Raw genomic sequence first — 24,268 nt, forward strand, 5'->3', positions numbered from 1 at the left:
ACGAAGGATCGTCCCGGCTGCATCAGAATCTGCTTTAGGTTCCTACCACGCCGGTAGGCCATCATTGGTAATTTATTCATAGTACCCTTAAACTTTGGCTCAGATTGAATAATCGGCCAGTGTTTTTTGATGGTTTTAGCAATCACGGGAGACCTATCGTCATATTGCGTTACAAAGATCATTCGTCCTTGTTGACGATCTCGTTTCTGAGTCAGTCTCATCCGTGCTTTATTTAGACAGCCTCATAGAAGGCTGTCTAAATAAAGCACGGATGAGACTGACTCAGAAACGAGATCGTCAACAAGGACGAATGATCTTTGTAACGCAATATGACGATAGGTCTCCCGTGATTGCTAAAACCATCAAAAAACACTGGCCGATTATTCAATCTGAGCCAAAGTTTAAGGGTACTATGAATAAATTACCAATGATGGCCTACCGGCGTGGTAGGAACCTAAAGCAGATTCTGATGCAGCCGGGACCTTCCTACCACGTGAAGACAGCACTTGGCTAAATTCTAGAAAACCTGGATGCTTTAAATGTGCGGGATGCGTAACGTGTCGATCATTACTGCCTGGGAGCACATTTCCACATCCACATACTGGAAGCCTAATCCAGATTCGCTATAAATTGCACTGCAGAATGAGTTTTGTAGTTTACATGCTCTTATGCCCCTGTGGCTTAGCTTACGTTGGAATGACCACTTGCAGCTTTAGAGAACGAATGGCGAACCACAGGAGCTCTATTCATCAGGCAGTGATCTCAGGACGGACAGATAAACCTGTGGCCCAACATTTCTTGACAGCAGGCCATCAAGTTTCCGCACTTAGATGCAGATTGATCGATTGGGTACCAGACCCTATACGAGGTGGTGATCGAGCTATGATCCTAAAGAAACTGGAAGCCAGATGGATTTTTAGGTTGGGGACACTGGCCCCGCATGGACTTAACGAAAACAACCCATTAGGGGTGTTCTTGAGATAATTTTTATAGGACCAATGCACTTCTAAATAATAATTTTAAATAACACTTTTTGAGAAAAAAGAAAAAAAGTAATAAAATGAAATAAAGAAAAAATATTAATGTAATTTCTATAGTATTAAACTAAAGATATATATTAGGCTTTGGATAAGCCACAGGTGGATAGATATAGTCTTTCATCTGATGATATAAATCTTTAGCTTAAGATTTTGCTTAGTGGTTAAGTATTTGTTTGTATTTGTGTGTCATGTTGTCCGCGATGCTTCACCGGCTCCTTTCCCCTTTTAATTATTAAATAATTATGCCCTTGCCCCTTTAATAAATGAATAAAATATATGCCCTTTTAATTATTGAATAATTATGTTTTTGCCCCTTTAATAAATGAATAAGATATACGTACAATTTGATAGTAGCCTTTTTCAAGGTTGCTATAATGCATCTATTGGTATGGTTGCTAAGTGACCAATAGTGTCTGTATACCCTAAGCTCTGACAGGTATATTGTTTTGATGGTTGCTTAGCAGCTGAATGTAGCTCGTCACTTCCGTTATTACGTGACGTGCTGTGAGATCTAGGTATGATCCATCAATATGGTTGTTAAGCAACCATTAATGCCTGTACATTTATAGCTTTGATGGATTAATTGCGTTTGTGGCTGCTTAGGAATTGATTATAGTTTGTTACTCCCGTTAGTAAGTGTTTAGCTGTGATACATAGCGACTTACAGGCCCTTTGTAATAGTACAGCGTCCTCCGGTTACCTAGTAACCGAGAGCGGAACGTCATTTCCGCTATCACGTGACCTGTTGTCACGTGTTGCGGTTCACGGAACCCAGGAAGCAGCAATGCGGTCTCTGGCGGTGGGTTAAATCCACCCGTAGGTAAAGGTAAACACAATGGGTAATATGTGTCCTGATTGTGATGTGACTAGATGTTGGCGAAAACGCTATCTGTAGGGCATAAAGGGTAAGGTCTAATATATTTTGATTTATACGTAGTGGTGACAGTTTAGTGTGGTTTGGGTGGCTCCGCCCACACAATGAGGTCACTATGACGCCGTATTGGCGCGAATTTTTGAATTTTAGGGTATTTAAGGAGCCGGTGAGGCATGGCCAGATATGCTGCAGATGGATGATTGGATGGTTAAGACAGCTTTCCTTGAATATTATTGAATATCTCCTGATGATGGTCTGCAAGGACCGAAAACGTTTGAGATACCCTGTATGCTGGAAGGTACACTTGTTACCACATAGGCTGTGAGGCACAGCTGAATTATGCTGTCAATACTAATAAATCTGGTGCATATTTGAGTATTGAGACTGGTGAGTGCTCCAATTTCTTTATATATATATATATATATATATATATATATATATATATATATATATATATATATATATATATATATATATATATACATACATATATACATACACATACACATACACACATACACATTTTATTATACATGTACCTAAGCATGCACACATACACACTCATATCTGAAGCATTTCTGCATTTTACAGACTTACGTATCGTCAACTTTTCCAGTTTGCTAAATGTGTTGCTAAGATCCTTCCCGATGCGTCTGCAGAACAGAGAGTACCAAGTAAAACAAGTTGGATGTGTGAACTTTGTTTCCTGACATAAGATTTACAAGAGCCTCTAATTACTGATCCGTGTAACTACAGGGAACCCTGCTCCTTCCACTATCTGTAAGTCTGTGGCGTTTTACTTTTCCTCCATGCCCTGTCACACACATCCCTGCCGTCACTATCATTATCTTTCATTCATAATCATAGAAGTGAGACTATCACTGACTATACAATATAGGTGCCCTAAAAATCTGTTGCTCTGATGATTGGCCAATAAACTAGGGCAATGATGGCTAACCTTGACACTCCAGCTGTTGTTGAACTACACATCCCAGCATGCCCTGCATCAGTTTTAGCATGGCCAAATAGCAAAACTGTAGCAGGGAATGCTGGGATGTGTAGTTCAACAACAGCTGGAGTGTCAAAGTTAGCCATCACTGAACTAGGGACATCCCAGTGGTACAGTTGTAGAAAGCCAAACACAATAAGGTTATCTAATCCTAGTCCCATCTCTCTCCTCCCTTTTGCCTCCAAACTCCTTGAGCGTATTGTCTACAACCGCCTTACTTCCTTTCTTTCCTCACACTCACTGCTTGACCCATTCCAGTCTGGCTTCCGCCCTCTCCACTCCACTGAAACTGCCCTTACAAAAGTATGCAATGACCTCAATGCTGCTAAATCTAAGGGACACTACTCTATACTTATTCTACTTGATCTCTCTGCTGCTTTTGACACTGTGGACCATCCTCTCCTACTGCAAATCCTTTACTCCATTGGTCTGCGTGACAATGCCCTCTCTTGGCTGTCCTCCTACCTTTCTGACCGTTCTTTCTCTGTCTCCTCTCATGACTCCACCTCCCCCTCACTTCCACTAACTGTAGGGGTACCCCAAGGTTCTGTCCTTGGTCCTCTTCTCTTCTCTCTCTATACGTCCTCACTAGGTAAGCTCATTAGTTCTTTTGGTTTCCAATATAATCTCTATGCTGATGACACCCAAATCTATCTTTCCTCTCCAGACCTCTCCCCTGCTCTCCTCACTAGTATCTCCAACTGTCTCTCTGCTACCTCTTCCTGGATGTCCCAGCGCTTTCTTAAACTTAACATGTCTAAGACCGAGCTGATCATCTTCCCTCCCTCCCGCATAACCTCACCTCCTACAATCTCATTATCTATTGATGGCACTACTATCTCCTCTAGCCCCCAAGTACGCTGTCTTGGAGTAATCCTTGACACCTCCCTCTCCTTCAAACCACACATTCAGCACCTCTCACAAACCTGCCATTTTCATCTAAAAAATATTTCCAGGATCAGACCCTTTCTGACCCAGGATGCTACTAAGACTCTTATCCCACTCACTGGTCATCTCCAGACTGGACTACTGTAATCTGCTCCTGATTGGCATTCCTGACAGATACCTCTCTCCACTCCAATCTATCCTCAATGCTGCTGCCCGGCTCATCTTCCTCACCAAACGCACTACGTCCACCTCTCCTCTCTTACTAGACCTTCACTGGCACCCCTTCCCTTTCAGAATCCATTTCAAGCTTCTCACACTCGCTTACAAAGCCCTCACCCACTCCTCTCCCATCTACATCTCTGACCTTATCTCCCTTTACACTCCCACCCGTCCTCTTCACTCTGCTAATGCACACCAACTCTCCTACCTACGGATTACTTCCTCCCACTCCTACCTCCAAGATTTTTCACGTGCTGCACCACTTCTCTGGAATTCCCTACCTCTCCCCCTCAGACTCTCCACCTCTCTACAAAACTTCAAACGGGCTCTCAAGACCCACTTCTTCACCAAACCCAGCCAAATCTCATCCTAACCCTCTGTTCTACGCTCTCTATGTACCCCATCTGTGTCACACCTGTCTGTCTACCCCTCCCCTTTAGAATGTAAGCTCTCACGAGCAGGGCCCTCTTCCCCCATGTGCTTATCCTTTCTTACTTTAATAATCTTCAACTGCACCAAATCCATCAGTCTTCTGCCACCTGATACTTATTCCAGTGTCATCTGCTGATGTAACTATGTTTATTTACCCTGTACTTGTCCTATACTGTCATTAACTGTAAGTTGCTATTTTCCTGTTTGATTATTTGTTTATGTACTCTGTAATTGGGCGCTGCGGAACCCTTGTGGCGCCATACAAATCAAGGATAATAATAGTGTAAAGTATATTCCAAATTAATTTACAAATGGGAACTGTGTATTTAAAAAATCAGGTTAACATGAGAGGAAGAGAAAACAAAAAGAAGAAAATAAGTAGTGGTTATGTTGACAGAATAGAAACTGAAAGTGGAAGAAATACAAAAGACTCATGTAACACAGTACTATACAAAGATTAAGGTTGAAAATCAGAGCAGGCCAGTAGAAACAAAAGTAAGAAAAATAAAGAAACAAAGGAGTGCCTTACTTAGCCATAAGAGTGAATTCACTTCTCTGTTTCACAGCATTGAGAGTGGGATTGGACAGCTGAACTCCATTCTGTAAATCAAAGCATACAGTGGGATGAGCAGAGATACATTTCCAGCACATTGGGGGTCATTCCGACCTGACCGCATGCAAGGTTTTTCCGCTGCGATGCGATCAGGTCAAAATTCAGCAAAACTGCGCATGCGCGTCATACGGGTACAAAGCGGATCGTTGCTGAGCGATGGATTTAACAAAGAATCCATTCACACAACCAATCGCAAGGAAATTGACAGGAAGGAGGAGTTTGTGGGTGGCAACTGACCGTTTTCTGGGAGTGGTTGGGAAAACGCAGGCGTGTACAAGCGTTTGCAGGGCGGGTGTCTGACGTAAATTCCGGCCCCGAATAGGCTGAAGTGATCGCAGCGGCTGAGTAAGTTCTCGGCAACTCAGAAACTGCACAAAACTTTTTTGTACCGCTCCGCTGCACATGCGATCGCACACTTGCAAAGCGAAAATACACTCCCACATAGGCGGCGACTATCTGATCGCAGCGCTGCAAAAAGTACCTAGCGAGCGATCAACTCGGAATGACTTCCATTGTTCTCAATATGTCACTTTTTTACTAATACCCCCTAGCCGGGGTTACAATCTCCAACAATCAATCTTTCTACAATCTTAAGGCCCATACACACTGGTCGATATATCGGCCGTTCTCCTGAGCGGCCAATATATCGCGGGACCGTTGGCCAGTGTGTACGGCCGATACGTCTGTCAACTCCGTCGTTCACAGACGTATCGCGTCGGCCGCGCAGCACAGCCGACGGCCAATATATCTACCGATATATTGGCGCGTCGCTGTGTGTGTACGGGGCGGTCGGCCGACCGCACACATGCTGCGGCGGCCGGCGGTGATTGACAGGTGAACTGGGCGGGCGTGTGTACACGCCCGCCCAGTTCATGACGTCAGTCCCCGACGGATCGAGCAGTGTGTATGCTGAACACACTGCTCGATCCGTCCATAGATATATCTGCAGATCAATTGATCTGCAGATATATCTACTAGTGTGTTCCCACCTTTACAATGTAACTACAACATAAATATTTTGTTATAGTATAGAAAATGGTGAACTGTACAAAAAGGATTCTCAAAAGATTTCACAAGTTGATTCCATCAATGACTATCCTCAAAAGATATGTATACTCAGCAAATTGCCACTGTAAGCGGCCATATTTCTGTGGAGGGAGGAAGATATTCCAAATAATTTTCCTGCATTCCATTCACCGCATATAATTCAGTATAAAACAACAATTTATCAAGTTCACGTACATAGTTAGATGCCTCTTAAGGGCCCTACACACAGGCCGCCAAGGTGCCCGACGGCCGATGGACGACACATACGGCCGAAAAACGACCCGTTGGGGGGTGAAAGGGGGAGTGAAGTCTCTTCACTTCCCCAGTCACCCGGCCCCATAGCCCTGCATGCTAATATGAACGATATTGTCCATATTGGCATGCAAGCATCAATGAGCCGGCACCAACGATAAACGAGTGAGGGGCTGAGCATCGTTCATCGTGGGTGCATACACACTGAAAGATATGAACGATATCGCCAAGTGTGTAGGGCCTATTAGACAGCATTTCAAGATACATATCCTAATTTCTAGCCATTAGTTCCACTTTTTTCAAGTGAAGGTAGTATTCACAAACAGTACTAGCAAATCTACTCCAGTGCCTTTAACCACGTTCCCCATTTTGTGACTTTCTACCACACTGACCTGCCGTCCACGCAAAGACTTGCAAGCAGACATGAACTCAGCAGTACGATCCCGGCAAGACATGACGTCAATCGGTGGGGCAAGAACAGGGGGAGATGAAGTTTCTGAGGAGGTTTGGGAGGGCAGGACCTGGGTCTGGGGGGGTCCTACGTATACTCCGTTCTCAGTGTTGCGGGAACCGAGACGTTTACGAGTGTTCATGGGTCCTGGGCCGGCTAAAAAGAAAACTTAAAATTATTTCATGCAAAAGCACTTTAAGACTTCCAAAATTGTAAGGGCACAAGTCTGCACATTAATCAAAAATCCATGAGACAAAGACTGTAAAAATAGGATTTTAATTACCTACCGGTAAATCCTTTTCTCGTAGTCCAGAAGGAATACTGAGGGAAACTAGTATGGATGAGGATATAGACAGGGTCCAAAGGAGCCAGTGCATTTTAAATTTCTTCAACTGGATGTGCTGGCTCCTCCCATCTATGCCCCCTCCCACAGGCAGTTATAGGTAAAACAGTGCCCGAAGGAGAAAGGACATACTTGAGAGAAGGAACATAACAAAAAAGTGGTGAGATTTACACACCAGCACACCACGAATATAAAAACTACCAGCAACAGCTGGTAACCAAACAGCAACAGCTGAACAGGTAACCATAAAGAGACAACCTGCAGACAAGTCCACGCACTGAGGCGGGCGCCCAATATTCCTTATGGACTACGAGAAAAGGATTTATCAGTAGGTAATTAAAATCCTTTTTTCTCTAGCATCCATAAGGGATATTGGGGGAAACTAGTATGATGGGGATGTCCCAAAGCTTCCAGAACGGGCAGGAATGTGTGGAGACGTCTGCTGCATTGCCTACCCAAACTGGGTATCCTCTTTCACCAGGGTATCAAACCTGTAGAACTTCACAAAGGTGTTCTTCCCCGACCAGGTAGCAGCTCGGCACAGTTGCAGGGCCGGGACTCCACGGGCAGCCGCCCAGGAAAACCCCACCGACCTTGTAGAGTGGGCCTTCAGAGACTGTGGAACAGGTAAGGCTGCCGACACATAGGCCTGTTGGATAGTAAGCCTAAGCCAACGAGCAATGGACTGCTTTGAAGCAGGGCAACCCTTTTTCTGCGCATCATATAGCACAAACAAGGAATCAGTCTTTCTGATCCGAGCCGTCCTCTTGATATAGATCTTCAGAAGTGCCAGAACCGGATGGGACCACAATAGGTTGATTCAAATGGAACGCCGAGACGACCTTCGGCAGGAACTGCTACCTAGTCCTGAGCTCCGCTCGGTCCTCATAAAAGACTAAGTATGGACTTTTACACGGTAAAGCCTCTAATTCTGAGACACGCCTAGCAGAAGCCAGAGCCAATAACATCACCGTCTTCCACGTGAGGTACTTGTCTTCTGCCATCATCAGAGGTTCAAACCAGGAGTACTGTAGACATTTCAACACCACATTCAAATCCCAAGGTGCTGTGGGCGGCACAAACGGAGGTTGTATGTGAAGCCCCCCTTGCAAGAAGGTCTGAACTTCTGGCAAAACTGCCAATTTCTTCTGGAAGAAAATTGAGAGAGCTTAAATCTGGACCTTAATGGAACCCAGACGCAAGTCCTTATCCACACCAGCCTGCAAGAAACTGAGGAAAGGCCCCAAGTAGAACTCCACAGGTGGATACGTGCGTTTCTCGCACCAAGAGACATATCTCCTCCAGATATGAGGATAGTGGTTTGACGTCACAGGTTTCCTTGCCTGGACCATGGTAGCAATAACCTTCTTGGAAAGGCCCTTGTGAGCTAGTATGTTCCGCTCAACTTCCATGCCATCAAACAAAGTCGCTGTAAGTCCGGGTAGATGAACGGCCCTTGTTGAAGAAGATCTCTTCTTAGTGGCAGAGGCCAGGAGATCTGCGTACCAAGCTCTCTGGGGCAATAAAAATTGCCTGAACTCCTTGATGCCTGATTCTCTTGAGCACCCTTGGGATCAATGGAATCTGAGGAAACAGGTAGACCAGCCAGTAAGGCCAAGGTGATGTCAGTGCATCTACTGCCCTCGCCTGAGGGTCCCTGGTTCATAAGCAATAGCAACAAAGCTTCTTGTTGAGTCGAGAAGCCATCATTTTCTATCTGTGGGCAGCTCCACCGGTCGATGATTTGCTGAAACACCAGATGGTGAAGCCCCCACTCTCCCGTGTGGAGATCGTGATGACTGAGGAAGTCTGCCTCCCAGTTGTCTACTCTCGGAATGAAGACTGCAGACAGTGCTCTTGCATTTCTTTTTGCCCAGAGGAGTATCCTTGACACCTTTCGCATGCAGGCCCTGCTTTTTGTCCCTCCTTGTCGATTAATGTACGCCACAACCGTGGTGTTGTCCGACTGTACTTGCATCGAATGATCCCTGAGCAGAGGAGAGCCTGAATCAGAGCATTGTAGATCACCCAAATCAAGAATGTTGATTGGAAGTAGGGCTTCATGGGCAGACCACCTGCCCTGGAACTGAGCCCCATGGGTGACAGCTCCCCATCCTCTCATCCGTCGTGAGAAGGATCCAATCCTGAATCCCGAAATTTCAGCCTTCCAGGAGGTTGGAAGACTGCAGCCACCACAGGAGGGAAATCCTGGCCTGAGGTGACATCTGTATAATCCAGTGCATCTGAAGATGTAATCCAGACCACTTGCTCAGGAGATCCAATGGAGATGTCCTGGCATGGAACCTTCCATACTGGATCGCCTCGTACGAGGCCACCATTTTCCCCAACAATCTTATACAAAGATGGATATCCGAGTAGGCCGGAGAACCCTGTGGACCATCTTCTAAAGTGTTCGCGCTCTGTCCTCTGGGAGGAACACTTTCTGGTCCACAGTATTCAGTAGCATTCCCAGGAACAGGAGCAGCTGAGATGGCTCCAGGAGGGACTTCTGTAAATGGAGGATCCACCCATGGTGTGACAGAAGTTGGACAGTGCGGTCTATATGGAGCAATAAATGTTCCCTGGATTTTGTTTTAATCAGATCGCCCAGGTAACGGACAATATTGACCCCCTGGACCCTGAGCTGGAACATCATTTCCGCCATCACCTTCGTGAATACCATCGGAGCTGTGGACAGGCCAAAGGGCAGCACCTGGAACTGGTAGTGATCGCTCAGCAGGGCAAACCTCAGGTAAGCCTGATGAGGGGGCCAAATCAGTATATGGTGATAGGCGTCCTTGATATCCAGGGAGACCATGAAATCCTGCTCTTCCAGGCCCACAATCACTGCTCGCAAGGCTTCCATCTTGAAAACCTTTAGGTAAAAGGTTCAGAGATTTCAGATTCAGAATGGGCCTTACCGAACCGTCTGGTTTCGGTACTACAAACAGGTTGGAGAAATAACCCTTTCCTTGTTGTTGTAGTAGCACTGGAACAATGACCTGCGACTGGACCAACTTTAGGATGGCCTGTTGCAGCGTAACACGTGTATCCTCCAAAGCTAGTAAGCTTGATCTGAAAAATTGTTGGGGAGGATCACCGTCGAACTCTAGCTTGTAGCCCTGAGAAATGAGATCCCTTACCCAGGTATCTTGGCAGGAACTTTCCCAGATGCAGCTGAAGTGACGCAGCCGAGCACCCACCTCGAGATCCCCTCGGGGTGGGTGTGCACCGTCATGCTGAGGCCTTAGTGGAAGCTGAACCAGTGCTCGGATTCTGGAAACCGGCGATTGCTGATTTTCTTGTCTTACCTCTGGCCCTAGATCGAAATCTGTTAGACCAAAAGGACTGAGTAGATGGCCCTGTGTAGGAACGTCTAGCCGGCGGGGCCATAGAGATGAGAAATGTGGATTTTCCCGCAGCAACCTTTGAAATCTAGGTATCCAAATCCACCCCGAAAATTGTATACAAAGGAATTATCCTAACCCAGCGCGCATATGTATAAGCAGCCTAGCCCCAGTGAACGAGGTACAGTATCACCAATCACCTCCACCAATAATTCACAAACAAAAAACACACCGTTTCCAGGCGCTGCATATAAATGTTCACCAAAATTCACCATACAGGAGATATGTTGATATTACTGGTCCCAATTGTCCATCAGGTGTTTCTCTTGAATATTTTCCCGGTATCATACATAAAGCGAAGAAAAAGAAACTCCAATAGTGTAATACCGATTAGTCCACTAATGAACCTTCTATTTCTGGAAGTTGTAGACTCTTACTAGAATAAATGGTCTACAAGATTTGCAGACAATAACGCAATCATATTATTTAAATATTTTGCAGTAGGCATAAATTTTTCACATCACAATTTAATAAGGTTAAAACAGTACAAAACAGGTATGGGTTAAGATTGGTCTCTCACCAAAACGTAATGTCTGCCAAACAACAGACAAAAAGGCATGTGTACAAATCCACAGGCGTCCCTGGATAGATGGTTGAAAAGAGAGTATCCAAAATTCAACCCACTGATACGCAGGAGTACAGATTACAGGGATACAGGGGTACACCGGTATCCGTGTACAGATTATACAACCAAGTCTAGAGTTTGCGCTTTCGACGGATCCAAAGAGATAACTGTCGTGCAAAACTGGCGAGGGAGACGTCTTATGAAAGAGATTGCGTAACCGTGAGAGACAACTCCCCGCACCCAGGCGTCTGAAGAGGTCTTTAACCAGGCCTGGGCGAACTGCAGAAGTCGGCCTCCCACCCTGGGGTCCCCCAGAGGAAGGCCCGCCCCATCATGCAGAAGGCTTGTCTTGTTTGGAAGCAGGCTGATGGGCAGCATAAGATTGTTTAGATTTGGGATTAGTGGTTTTGGAAGCACGAGACTGTCTCGGGTACGCCTGACCTATTGCTTTGCCTGGAGGATGAAAGGAACGAAAAGTGGTACTCTTAACCTTCGGAGCAGAGGGATTAGTACTTGGGTGAAACGCAGTCTTGGCCGTCGCCAAGTCAGTCACAATCTTGTTCAGATCCTCCCCAAATAGTATGTCTCTCTTAAAAGGAAGCACCTCCAAGGTCTTCTTAGAGTCCAGGTCCACCTTCCAGGACCTCAATCACAGAATCCGGCGAGCCAGGATAGACGTAGTAGACGCCTTGGCCGCCATTACACCTGCATCAGAGGCCGCCTCCTGAATATAGTGGGAGTCTGTGGTAATATACGACAGATAATTCCTGAGGTAGCTCATCCTCTATTGCCTGAACCCATGCTTCAATTCATTTTGCAGCCCAAGGGGCCGCCATAGTGGGTCTATGTACTGCACCGGTAAGAGTGTAAATAGACTTCAGGCATCCCTCCACGCGCTTATTCGTCGGTTCCTTCAATGAGGTGACGGTGGTAACAGGTAGAGTAGAGGACACCACGAGACAGGCGACATGAGAGTCACCCGACGGTGGAGTTTCCCACTTGTTACTTAATTCCGCCGGAATAGTATAATGAGCTAGCATCTTTTTAGACAGGGAAAATTTATTTCCTGGAGACGACCAGGATTCCTGACGTTTGTCAATTAAAAGGTCAGAATGTGGTAAAACTACTTTAGCAAATCAGGTTTCTGAGACGTAGCAGGAGGCTCAATCTAATCATCAATCTGGAGAATCAACTTGATAGCCTCCACTAGGTAAGGAACATCAACCTGGGTTGTAGATTCCTCATCAGAAGTAACTGTATCAGTGTCTGACAGATCAGTATATTCTCCATCCTCATCGGACGAATTATCCAAAATATGAGTGGACTGTGAGGAAGAAATGGCCCGCTTAGATGACCCCTTGGCCCCAGAAGGGCGTGGGGTACACTTTTGTTTAACCAAAGATTGATTTAATTGTTGTAACTGGTTAGACAGAGTATCCGCCCAGGGCGGACTAACTACAGGGACAATATGAGGCTGTAATGGCACAGGAGGTCCCACAGAGGGCGTAAGGCGTGTTACAAGCGCAGTTAGCATACTTGAAAACGCTGCCCAAGGTGGGTCCTGAATGGCCACAGGTGCTGCGGGCTGACTTGAAAGAATCTAGCACCCAGGGCCTGAACCCTCAGCTGAAACTTCTCCCTCAGGTAAATTCGTGAAGCCAGCACTGCATGATGCAGGAGTGTCTTCGGATTTCCCGCCCTGTGCAGCATACATTACAAGCAATGTCCCCTTCGGGCGTAACAGTACAATATAGCCAGACAAATACAAAACCTGCAAACAACCCCATGTTATGTGACAGTAAATACAGAACACAAAGAGGATTTAAGCGGTGTGAGGTGTCTGAAAAACACAGTGAAAATTACAAAACAGTATATCCCGTGTAGCACTATTATTATATGAGACCCTGATGCACTTGGCCCCCCAGAGTACAGAATATAGTGATAGCAATATGTGTGATACACAAGAATGGAATCCACACAGCAGCTACAGGCACACTCAGTCACAGGTACAATGCAGAAGTTAATACAGATAGACAATAAAACTGCACTGGACTAGTAAAGCTACGTAGATATGTATGTATGTATACAGATATAACAATGCACAGTAACTACTGGATGTATATCACAGAATACTTATACTAAATATTCAGATAGCAATACACTTGTTCTTAACTAACACTGTCTAAAATGACATGTAGAATACTTAAGTGTGCTGTAAATGCGCTGAGGAGACAGGCGGGTTTACAGAGGAGACAGTGCCCTGCAGTCCCAGAGATCAGTCCAGCTAGTAGTGAAGATGACGCCAAAATCTCTTCAGGGAGTAAGGGAGAGAGAAATGCAGCTCCAGGGCGGAAACACCAGCAGTAGATGGCGCCCGGAGCTGAGGGAGGGGCTACAGGTCAGCGCCTTACCCCCTATGCTGGTCCTCACCACCAGGTACTGCGGAGCCTATGAAAAACGGATTTTAGTAAATCCGACCTGTGCTCCTTGCCATGGTGGATATTGCAGGGTCCCTGTGCGGCACAGTGTCCACGCCAGCGGCGCGGTCCATCTCCTGGGACCGCGACCGGATCGCTATTTACCCGTGGGTCCCAACTGGGGGACCCTCTTACCTCCTCCCCGTTGAGCAGCCATGCGATCCTGGAAAGTGGCAGCGGTAGTGTGCCTGAAAACCGGTGCATCTCCGCTGCAAGTACCCGGGAACCCGGCCGCGGGAGTATGCAGCGCCGTAGAGGAAGGTGATGGAGCCGCAGCACAGCATGTCATAAAGACAAAGTGCTGTGGCCCTTGAAGGTTTCTAAAAAGCTCTTTTCACCCGTTAGTGACCTGCACTGCAGGCACCAACTTACAAACTGAGCTCCAGTGCCTGCAGGCAGGGCTATAGAGGTGGTGGTGCATCCTGGGAACAGTCAAAGCTTTAGCCTGTTGGTGCCTCGGATCATGATCCAATTCAAAAGTCTAGAAAAAGTCAAGCAGGTTCCCTGGACGCAGAGCCGCCTGTACACTTCTGATGTCAAAATAAATGTCACCACATTTATAAAACACAGATATCTAACACAACAGATAGACACCAGATTGTGTCCTAGGCGCTTAAAGAAATGGATAATTTGTACAATACGTTCCTTTTTTGAGATGGATGGCCTCAGGATTGGTTCCCTCCTTGTATTGTAATCTCGTCCGGTTGTATTGTACCGTAATTATTCAAACATGTGGAAGAAAAAATAGCATACAATGTGTAGTATTGCTAACAATCCAATAATGACAGACAAATGAAGAAAAATTGTAGTGAGAAAGATGCTCCACAGCTATCTTGCGTACCCCACTCACAATAAGGTGAATGTAGGTGTATCCATAAAGGTATCTTTTAGTATAGTGATGTTGACAGCATCCAGGTGACCAGACAGTATATTATGGTGATTTAATCAAACACAGGCGTACCCAAAACTCACACAAAGGATGTAGAGGGCACTCCTTGAAAGGTATCTTTAAATTAAGTATTCTTCAGAAAAATAAAGCGTACCCCAACTCACACTGGCACGAAGAGTTATAATCCTATCAAGGTTTCTTTATTCCGTAGTGGTGCTGTCGGTAAACTTCAGTGCTCTGGTTTAATAACTCGCAGATATGCGGAGAGGAGGAGATAATGACAAACAATGTGTGATATTGTTTTAAATCAAAAATGTGCACAGAATGGAAGGCACCAATACTACGTGGGACACTCGTGTTTAACGTACCCCACTCACATCAAAAAAAGGGTAATGATAAGCCCATAAAGGTATCTTTCATATGGAGACTGCCATAAACCATAAAATAGAGGCTTAATCTAAAATGGATTGATGTACACAGGCGTACCCGAACTCACACTGGATAAATGACACACGTTCCTATAGCAGTATCTTTCACACCATGGCACTCAAATATAGGCGTACCCAGACTCACGTTGAAGTGAAATAGATGAATCCTATCAAGGTATCTTTTAAAAAACTTTCTCCAATCAGTGTGTGATGGCAGGAAAAGTCACAAAAAGTGTATAAAAATTTCCCAAAAGAAAATCCAAATATAATATTCATAAAAACAAAATTGTACTTTATTCCAATCCGACAGAACAAGAGGTTTTTCAAATAGAAGAAAAGTCCAGGTTCAATACAAAACAATAATTGTCCATAAAAAAATAAATTTGTTGGCCGTTTAAAAATTCAATTAAAAGAGGAAAATGGAAATCTTGCTACTCACAGTCCAGATAATGTCTTTACATTATCTGGACTGTGAGTAGCAAGATTTCCATTTTCCTCTTTTAATTGAATTTTTAAACGGCCAACAAATTTATTTTTTTATGGACAATTATTGTTTTGTATTGAACCTGGACTTTTCTTCTATTTGAAAAACCTCTTGTTCTGTCGGATTGGAATAAAGTACAATTTTGTTTTTATGAATATTATATTTGGATTTTCTTTTGGGAAATTTTTATACACTTTTTGTGACTTTTCCTGCCATCACACACTGATTGGAGAAAGTTTTTTAAAAAGATACCTTGATAGGATTCATCTATTTCACTTCAACGTGAGTCTGGGTACGCCTATATTTGAGTGCCATGGTGTGAAAGATACTGCTATAGGAACGTGTGTCATTTATCCAGTGTGAGTTCGGGTACGCCTGTGTACATCAATCCATTTTAGATTAAGCCTCTATTTTATGGTTTATGGCAGTCTCCATATGAAAGATACCTTTATGGGCTTATCATTACCCTTTTTTTGATGTGAGTGGGGTACGTTAAACACGAGTGTCCCACGTAGTATTGGTGCCTTCCATTCTGTGCACATTTTTGATTTAAAACAATATCACACATTGTTTGTCATTATCTCCTCCTCTCCGCATATCTGCGAGTTATTAAACCAGAGCACTGAAGTTTACCGACAGCACCACTACGGAATAAAGAAACCTTGATAGGATTATAACTCTTCGTGCCAGTGTGAGTTGGGGTACGCTTTATTTTTCTGAAGAATACTTAATTTAAAGATACCTTTCAAGGAGTGCCCTCTACATCCTTTGTGTGAGTTTTGGGTACGCCTGTGTTTGATTAAATCACCATAATATACTGTCTGGTCACCTGGATGCTGTCAACATCACTATACTAAAAGATACCTTTATGGATACACCTACATTCACCTTATTGTGAGTGGGGTACGCAAGATAGCTGTGGAGCATCTTTCTCACTACAATTTTTCTTCATTTGTCTGTCATTATTGGATTGTTAGCAATACTACACATTGTATGCTATTTTTTCTTCCACATGTTTGAATAATTACGGTACAATACAACCGGACGAGATTACGATACAAGGAGGGAACCAATCCTGAGGCCATCCATCTCAAAAAAGGAACGTATTGTACAAATTATCCATTTCTTTAAGCGCCTAGGACACAATCTGGTGTCTATCTGTTGTGTTAGATACATGATCCAATTCAATTGTATTCCCTGTGGAATACCAGTGTACCCCGCAGCAGAAAATAGGATTTCAATTACCTACCGGTAAATCCTTTTCTCGTAGTCCGTAGAGGATACTGGGGTTCCATTTAGTACGATGGGGTACAGACGAGTCCACTAGGAGCCATGGGCACTTTAAGAAATTGATAGTGTGGACTGGCTCCTCCCTCTATGCCCCTCCTGCCAGACTCAGTCTAGGAAACTGTGCCCGAGGAGATGGACATACTTTGAGAGAAGGATATAAAGGATAGTGGTGAGATTACGAACCAGCACACACAAACCAGAGGAAATCTATGCTAACCCAACTTTAAACAGGAACAGCAACAGCTGAACCAACAATACTTAACCAAGTAACAGTGCAGGAAGAACGAAGCACCGGGTGGGCGCCCAGTATCCTCTACGGACTACGAGAAAAGGAGTTACTGGTAGGTAATTAAAATCCTATTTTTTCTTACGTCCTAGAGGATACTGGGGTTCCATTTAGTACCATGGGGATGTACAAAAGCTCCCAAACCGGGTGGGAGAGTGCTGAGGTTCCTGCAGAACTGATTGACCAAACTGAAGGTCCTCAGAGGCCAAAGTATCGAACTTGTAGAACTTAGCAAACGTGTTCGAACCAGACCAAGTAGCTGCTCGGCAGAGCTGTAAAGACGAGACACCCCGGTCAGCCGCCCAGAAGGAACCCACCGTCCTATTAGAGTAGACCTGTACAGATTTTGGAACCGGCAAACCTGCCGTGGAAAAAGAATGCTGGATAGTGAGCCTAAGCCAGCGTGCAATGGACTGCTTTGAAGTAGAACACCCAATTTTATTGGGATCATAAAGAACAAACAGCGAGTCCGATTTTCTGTGACGAGCTGTTCGCTTTACATACACCTTCAAAGCCCTCACAACATCCAAAGACTTTGAAGTAGCAGAGGTGTCAGTGACAACCAGAACCACAATAGGTTGGTTGATGTGAAACACAGACACCACTTTAGGAAAAAATTGCTGACGAGTTCTGAGTTCAGCCCTGTCCTCATGGAAAATTAAATCCGGCCTTTTGTGAAACAAAGCCCCCAGCTCCGACACACGTCTTCCTGAAGCCAAGGCCAACAGTGTGATGGTCTTCCACGTAAGATATTTTACATCCATTCAAACCAGTCCGAATGGAGGAACTGCAGCACCAAATTGAGATCTCAAGGTGCAGTGGAAGGCACAAAGGGAGGTTGGATGTGCAGAACACCTTTCAAGAACGTCTGGGCCTCAGGGAGAGAAGCCAATTGTTTTTGAAAGAAAATGGGCAAGGCCCACATCCACACCTGCCTGCAGAAAAAGCAGGAAACGTCCCAGATGAAATTCCACCGCAGAATAATTTCTGCTCTCACACCAAGAGACGCATTTCTTCCAAATACAGTGGTAATGTTTAGACATTACCCCCTTCCTGGCTTGGATCATAGGTGGTCATTCCGAGTTGTTCGCTAGCCGTTTTCGGTTGCTGTGCAGCAATCAGGCAAAAAAATGGCATTTCTGCGCATGCGTCGCAATGCGCACGCGCGACGTACTTTCGCGACGGCCGTTGCAGTTTCACACAAGGTCTAGCAACGCTTTTCAATCGCACTCCTGGCCGCAGAGTGATTGACAGGAAGTGGGTGTTTCTGGGAGGCAACTGACCGTTTTCGGGGAATATGTGTAAAAACGCAGGAGTGGCTGGGGAAACGTAGGGCGTGTTCGTGACGTCAAAACAGGAACTAAATAGTCTGCAGTGATCGCTAGGAGTAGGTCTGGAGCTACTCTGAAGATGTACTGGCGCTGGCTGTTAGTCAAATAATGATTACCAATGTAAAAAATATAACAAATTTATTTAGACATTCATAAAAGGCAGTAAAATACCCCCATTCATCAAGGAAAAATATAAATATAGCAGCTGCTAAAATTCATATATCTAAAAATGCAGGATACCACTAATTATCGTTTTTGTTGGATATAATGTCCACTGTTTCTGGCTAGGGCTCTATTTCCACATTATTCACAAGTCATTAGATGACAAGATTAATTACCAGACTTGCTTCCGGATAAGAAAAGTCCCCCTAGGTATCTTTGTGCAGATAAGATCCAAATAGCAGCAGGGGAAAGTCCGGGTCTTTGAAGTACTTGTGTTTGGAAAAATCCAGTGGATGCAAAGAGTCCGTGAATTGCCAGAGAGTCTATTAGGGTAAATCCAATATCAGTGGTCCTGCAGAATGTGGCTCAACGCGTTTCGCTGGTCTGATCACTGCCAGCTTCCTCAGGAGCATATGCTCCTGAGGAAGCTGGCAGTGATCAGACCAGCGAAACGCGTTGAGCCACATTCTGCAGGACCACTGATATTGGATTTACCCTAATAGACTCTCTGGCAATTCACGGACTCTTTGAAGTACTTGTGTTTGGAAAAATCCAGTGGATGCAAAGACCCGGACTTTCCCCTGCTGCTATTTGGATCTTATCTGCACAAAGATACCTAGGGGGACTTTTCTTATCCGGAAGCAAGTCTGGTAATTAATCTTGTCATCTAATGACTTGTGAATAATGTGGAAATAGAGCCCTAGCCAGAAACAGTGGACATTATATCCAACAAAAACGATAATAAGTGGTATCCTGCATTTTTAGATATATGAATTTTAGCAGCTGCTATATTTATATTATTTTTCCTTGATGAATGGGGGTATTTTACTGCCTTTTATGAATGTCTAAATAAATTTGTTATATTTTTTACATTGGTAATCATTATTTGACTAACAGCCAGCGCCAGTACATCTTTTTTGTATTCTATATATTTCCCTTGGAGAATCGACCCTCTCCATACTGGCTGCTGTTGACAGCGCACTCTAAATCTTTGTTTCTTTCGCTGGAGCTACTCTGAAGCTGCACAAAATAATTTTGTAGCCGCTGTGCGATCCTTTCGTTCGCACTTCTGCTAAACTAAGATACAATCCCAGAGGGCGGCGGCTTAGCGTTTGCACGGCTGCTAAAAGCAGCTAGCGAGCGAACAACTCGGAATGAGGGCCATAGTCGGGATAACCTTGTTAGGGATCCCTCTTCTGGCTAAAATCAGCCCTTCAACTTCCATGCCATCAAACATAGCCGCGGTAAGTCCTGATAGATGAACGGGCCCTGTAGCAGAAGATCCTCGCGAAGAGGTAGAGGCCACGGATCTTTGAGGAGCATCTCCAGAAGGTCCATGTACCAGGCCCTTCTTGGCCAGTCCGGAGCAATGAGTATTGCTTGAACTTTTTCCCTTTTTATTCTTTTTAGAATTCTTGGGAGCAGAGGAAGTGGAGGAAACACGTACACCACCTGATAGACCCATGGAGTCGTCAGGGCGTCTACCGCCACTGCCTGTGGGTCTCTCGACCTGGAACAATACCGCCTGAGCTTCTTGTTGAGACAAGAGGATATCATGTCGATCTGTGGATATCTCCATCGATGTGTCAAGCACCTGAACACTTCCAGGTAAAAGCCGCCCTCCCCCGGGTGCAGGTCATAGAAACATAGAATTTGACGGCAGATAAGAACCACTTGGCCCATCTAGTCTGCCCTTTTTATCCTTTAGGTAATCTCAACCCTTTTTGAACCTTAATTCCTTGTAAGGATATTCATATGCCTATCCCAAGCATGTTTAAATTGCTCTACAGTCTTAGCCTTTACCACCTCTGATGGGAGACTATTCCACTTATCCACTACCCTTTCCGTGAAGTAATTTTTCCATAAATTTCCCCTGAACCTCCCCCCCTCCAGTCTCAGTGTATGTCCTTGAGTTCTAATATTTCTCTTCCTTTGAAGAATGTTTCCCTCCTGAACATTGTTAAGATCCTAGATATATTTGAAAGTTTCTATCATGTCCCCCCTTTCTCTCCTCTCCTCCAAACTATACATGTTAAGATCTTTTAGCCTTTCCGGGTACGTTTTGTGATGTAGACCATGCACCATTTTAGTTGCCCTTCTTTGTACACTCTCTAATGTATTTATATCCTTCTGGAGATATGGTCTCCAGAACTGGACACAGTATTCCAGATGGGGCCGCACCAATGACCTATACAGTGGCATTATCACTTCTTTTTTCCTACTACTGATTCCTCTCCCTATGCAACCAAGCATCTGACTTGTCTTTCTCATTGCTTTGTTGCATTGCTTTCCTGCCTTCAAGTCACTTGAAATAGTGACTCCTAAATCCCTTTCCTCCTCAGTAGTTTCCATTATAGTACCCATGATACTATATTTAGCCTTTGGGTTTTTGAGACCTAAGTGCATGATTTTGCATTTTTTTGCATTAAACTGTAGTTGCCACGTGCTTGACCATTTCTCAAGCCTACCTAGGTCATCAATCATTTGTTTTACCCCTCCCGGTGTGTCTACCCTGTTGCATATCTTTGTATCATCTGCAAAAAGGCATACCTTCCCTTCAATACCATCTGCAATGTCACCAACAAAGATATTAAAGAGAACTGGACCAAGTACAGATCTCTGGGGTACTCCACTAGTAACATTTCCCTCCACAGATTGCACTCCATTAACTACAACTGTCTGTTTCCTATCCTGCAACCAGGTTTGTATACATTTAACTATTTTATAATCCACCCCCACGCTTTCAAGTTTATTTAGCAGTCTGCAATGTGGGACAGTGTCAAATGCCTTACTAAAGTCTAGATATGCTACATCTACAGCTCCCCCTTGGTCTATTATTTTCGTCACAGAGTCAAAAAAGTCAATAAGATTTGTTTGGCATGATCTACCACCAGTAAATCCATGCGGTTTTGGATCCTGTAAGTGGTTTGATTTAAGACATTCCACAACTCTTTCTTTTAATAGTTTTTCCATTACTTTCCCCACTACTGATGTAAGGCTTACTGGTCTGTAGTTACTTGCTTCCACTTGTGTGCAGTGGAACTACATTTGCTCTTTTCCAGTCCTCTGGAATAGCACCTGTATTTAGTGACTGGTTAAATAATTCTGTTAATGGTGTAACCAGCACATCTTTTAGCTCTTTGAGTATCCTTGGGTGTATCCCATCTGGTCCCATTGATTTATCCACTTTTAGTTGTGAAAGTTCTGTTAGGACCTTCTCCTCTGTAAATGTACTTTCATCTACCTTATTTTTATGAATGTCCTTGCAACTTAACTGTGGCCCCATCCCTTCTTCTGTAGTAAATACTGAGCAAAAATTATTATTTAGGTGATCTGCTATTGCCTTGTCACCCTCCACCAAATGCTCACTCTCTGTCTTAAGTCTTATTATTTCTCCATTTGATTTTCTCCTTTCACTTATATACTTAAAAAAAGTTTTGCCCCCTTTATCTACTGACTGGGCCATTTTTTCCTCAGCTTCTGCCTTTGCACGTCTGATCACTTTCCTGGCATCCTTCCGTCTGTCACGATACACCTCTTTGTCGTTATTATTTTGAGTCTGTTTGTATTTCCTAAAAGCCATCTTTTTTGCTTTCACACTAGTTGATACTTCTTTTGTGAACCACACTGGCTTCCTTTTCCTGGTGCTTTTACTAACCCTTTTGATACAAAGATCAGTTGCACTTAGTATTGCACTTTTCAGTTTTTCCCACCTCTCCTGCACTCCTTCCAAGTTCCATCAGTCCGCCAATGAATCACTTAAACATCTCCCCATTTTTGCAAAATCAGCATTTCTAAAATCCAACACCTTTGTTTTGTGTGACAGGAGTTGGATCCTGTCTTTATACTAAACCATACTGCTTGATGATCACTGGATCCCAGGTGCTCACCCACATATATGTCAGATATCCTATCACCATTTGTAAGAATTAAACCTAATATTGAATCTTTGCGAGTGGGCTCCGTCACCAATTGCTTGAGAGATGCTCCCCGTAAGGAATGTAGAAATTTGCCACTTGTAGCTGAACTTCCAAAAGACCCCTCCCAACTTACATCAGGTAAATTAAAGTCTCCCATGATTATGACTTCTCCCTTTAAAGCCATTTTAGTGATGTCCAACAATAGGTTCCTGTCCAAATCCTGCCCCTGGCCTGGTGGTCTATAGATCACCCCAATGCAAATAACATCCTTCTCCCCGGTTTCTTTGGTGACCCAAAGGGCCTCAGTTTTGTCTTCAATATTTTGTATTAAAATGGCATTTATGCTTTTTTTCCACATACAATGCTACCCCTCCTCCTATTCTTCCTATTCTATCCTTCCTAAATAAATTGTATCCTTGTATAGCTATGTCCCAGTCATGATTTTGATTGCACCATGACTCTGTAATTGCCACAAAATCCAGGTTATCCCTTGTCATTATCGCAATTAGCTCTGGAATTTTGTCTCCTAAGCTCCTAGCATTTGCACACATAGCTTTAAGATTGTTGTCTATGCATTTGTTATTAGTAGCCATGTCCAGACTGTACAAAATAAATGACAAGTTTAAAGTTGAAATTACCTGTTTGGGGATGTTGCTCAGTGTTTGAGATTTTTATATATATATATATATATATATATATATATATATATATATATATATATATATTTATTTATTTTTTGGTGTCCTTTACACCATGAATACACCTCCCTAAATGTAAAGATATAGTACACCTGACCACAATGAGCAAATGATCAAAGGAGGTAAACACCAGAGAGCATGCAATAATAAACTATGTTTCACTGTGCAACTTCCCCACACATGCAATGCCAATTACAAGCCAATCATTACATAAAAAAAAACATACATGAGTTTGCATAAGAGAGAGAGCTGTAGTGAGCAGTTTGGGGATGTCTTTTCATAGTGTAAAAAGAAAGATCGCATTGGTACAGGTGAGAATTCAGATGGTTTTGGTAAGCTATAGACATAAATTTGAGTAGTTGCAGATGAAGTGGAAAGGTCTTGCAGCGTTCCTAACACAGATTTAAGTTATAAGTATGGGTTACTCAGGCTGGAGTAGTTTGAGGTGTAGAGGAACTGGACTCACATTTGTTTGAAAGTTGTCCTTTAGTGGTCCAGATTGTGGATAGATTGTTGTCCTTCTGTTTTCCTTCGGTTTAACGTCGGTGTAACGTCGAAATTATTTTTAAACTTGTAGTTATCCTTTGAAGTAATGGCCCACAAGCCTACGGCCTAAGCCGTCCTGATGCTCTTTAAGTAATGGACCAAGCATGTGCATACACTGATTACACCCAAACTCCAATGACCCCTCCCCCAGCAATGACTAGTAATAAAACAGTTTTAAGAAAACAACCAAACAAACCAACCAACTGAGATTTATTACAGTCATGCCCTCATGCCTATACTCAGGAGATAGCATTCCAATTTATCAATAGCAACCCATCATGTGCATAAGCAATCTAATATAAAAGCAGATGCCTTATGACTATAGCAATGCTATAATTCTTAACACCCAATTTGCTATTTACTATTTCAGTGCAATCAGTAGTGATAATCTGCAGCACTCATTTACAATAAACCTAGACAAGTATATATTCACCAGCAAATATTTGAGTGCAATGTTCTGCAGGAGTGTAGAAGATGGAATTACCAGCAGTTATTTGAGTGCAATGTTCTGCAGGAGTGTAGAAGATGGAATTACCAGCAGTTATTTGAGTGCAATGTTCTGCAGGAGTGTAGAAGATGGAATTACCAGCAGTTATTTGAGTGCAATGTTCTGCAGG

At 43.9% G+C, this 24,268-nt stretch overlaps 1 protein-coding gene across 2 annotated transcripts in view; it reads right to left on the reverse strand.

Annotated features, from left to right (window-relative positions):
* STX5 (syntaxin 5) overlaps positions 1-24,268 on the reverse strand; it is a 78,007-nt gene that overhangs the window by 35,161 nt on the left and 18,578 nt on the right. For both annotated transcript variants that reach the window (XM_063945009.1, XM_063945008.1), the window contains exons 2-4: positions 6,767-6,981; positions 4,992-5,062; positions 2,512-2,567 (exon numbers count right to left, since the gene is read on the reverse strand). In XM_063945009.1, coding sequence (XP_063801079.1) covers positions 2,512-2,567; positions 4,992-5,062; positions 6,767-6,967 — 328 coding nt within the window. In that variant the 5' untranslated portion in view covers positions 6,968-6,981. The remainder of the gene's footprint in view (positions 1-2,511; positions 2,568-4,991; positions 5,063-6,766; positions 6,982-24,268) is intronic.

This window comes from Pseudophryne corroboree, chromosome 11, assembly GCF_028390025.1.
Source record: "Pseudophryne corroboree isolate aPseCor3 chromosome 11, aPseCor3.hap2, whole genome shotgun sequence".
Taxonomy (NCBI): domain Eukaryota; kingdom Metazoa; phylum Chordata; class Amphibia; order Anura; family Myobatrachidae; genus Pseudophryne; species Pseudophryne corroboree.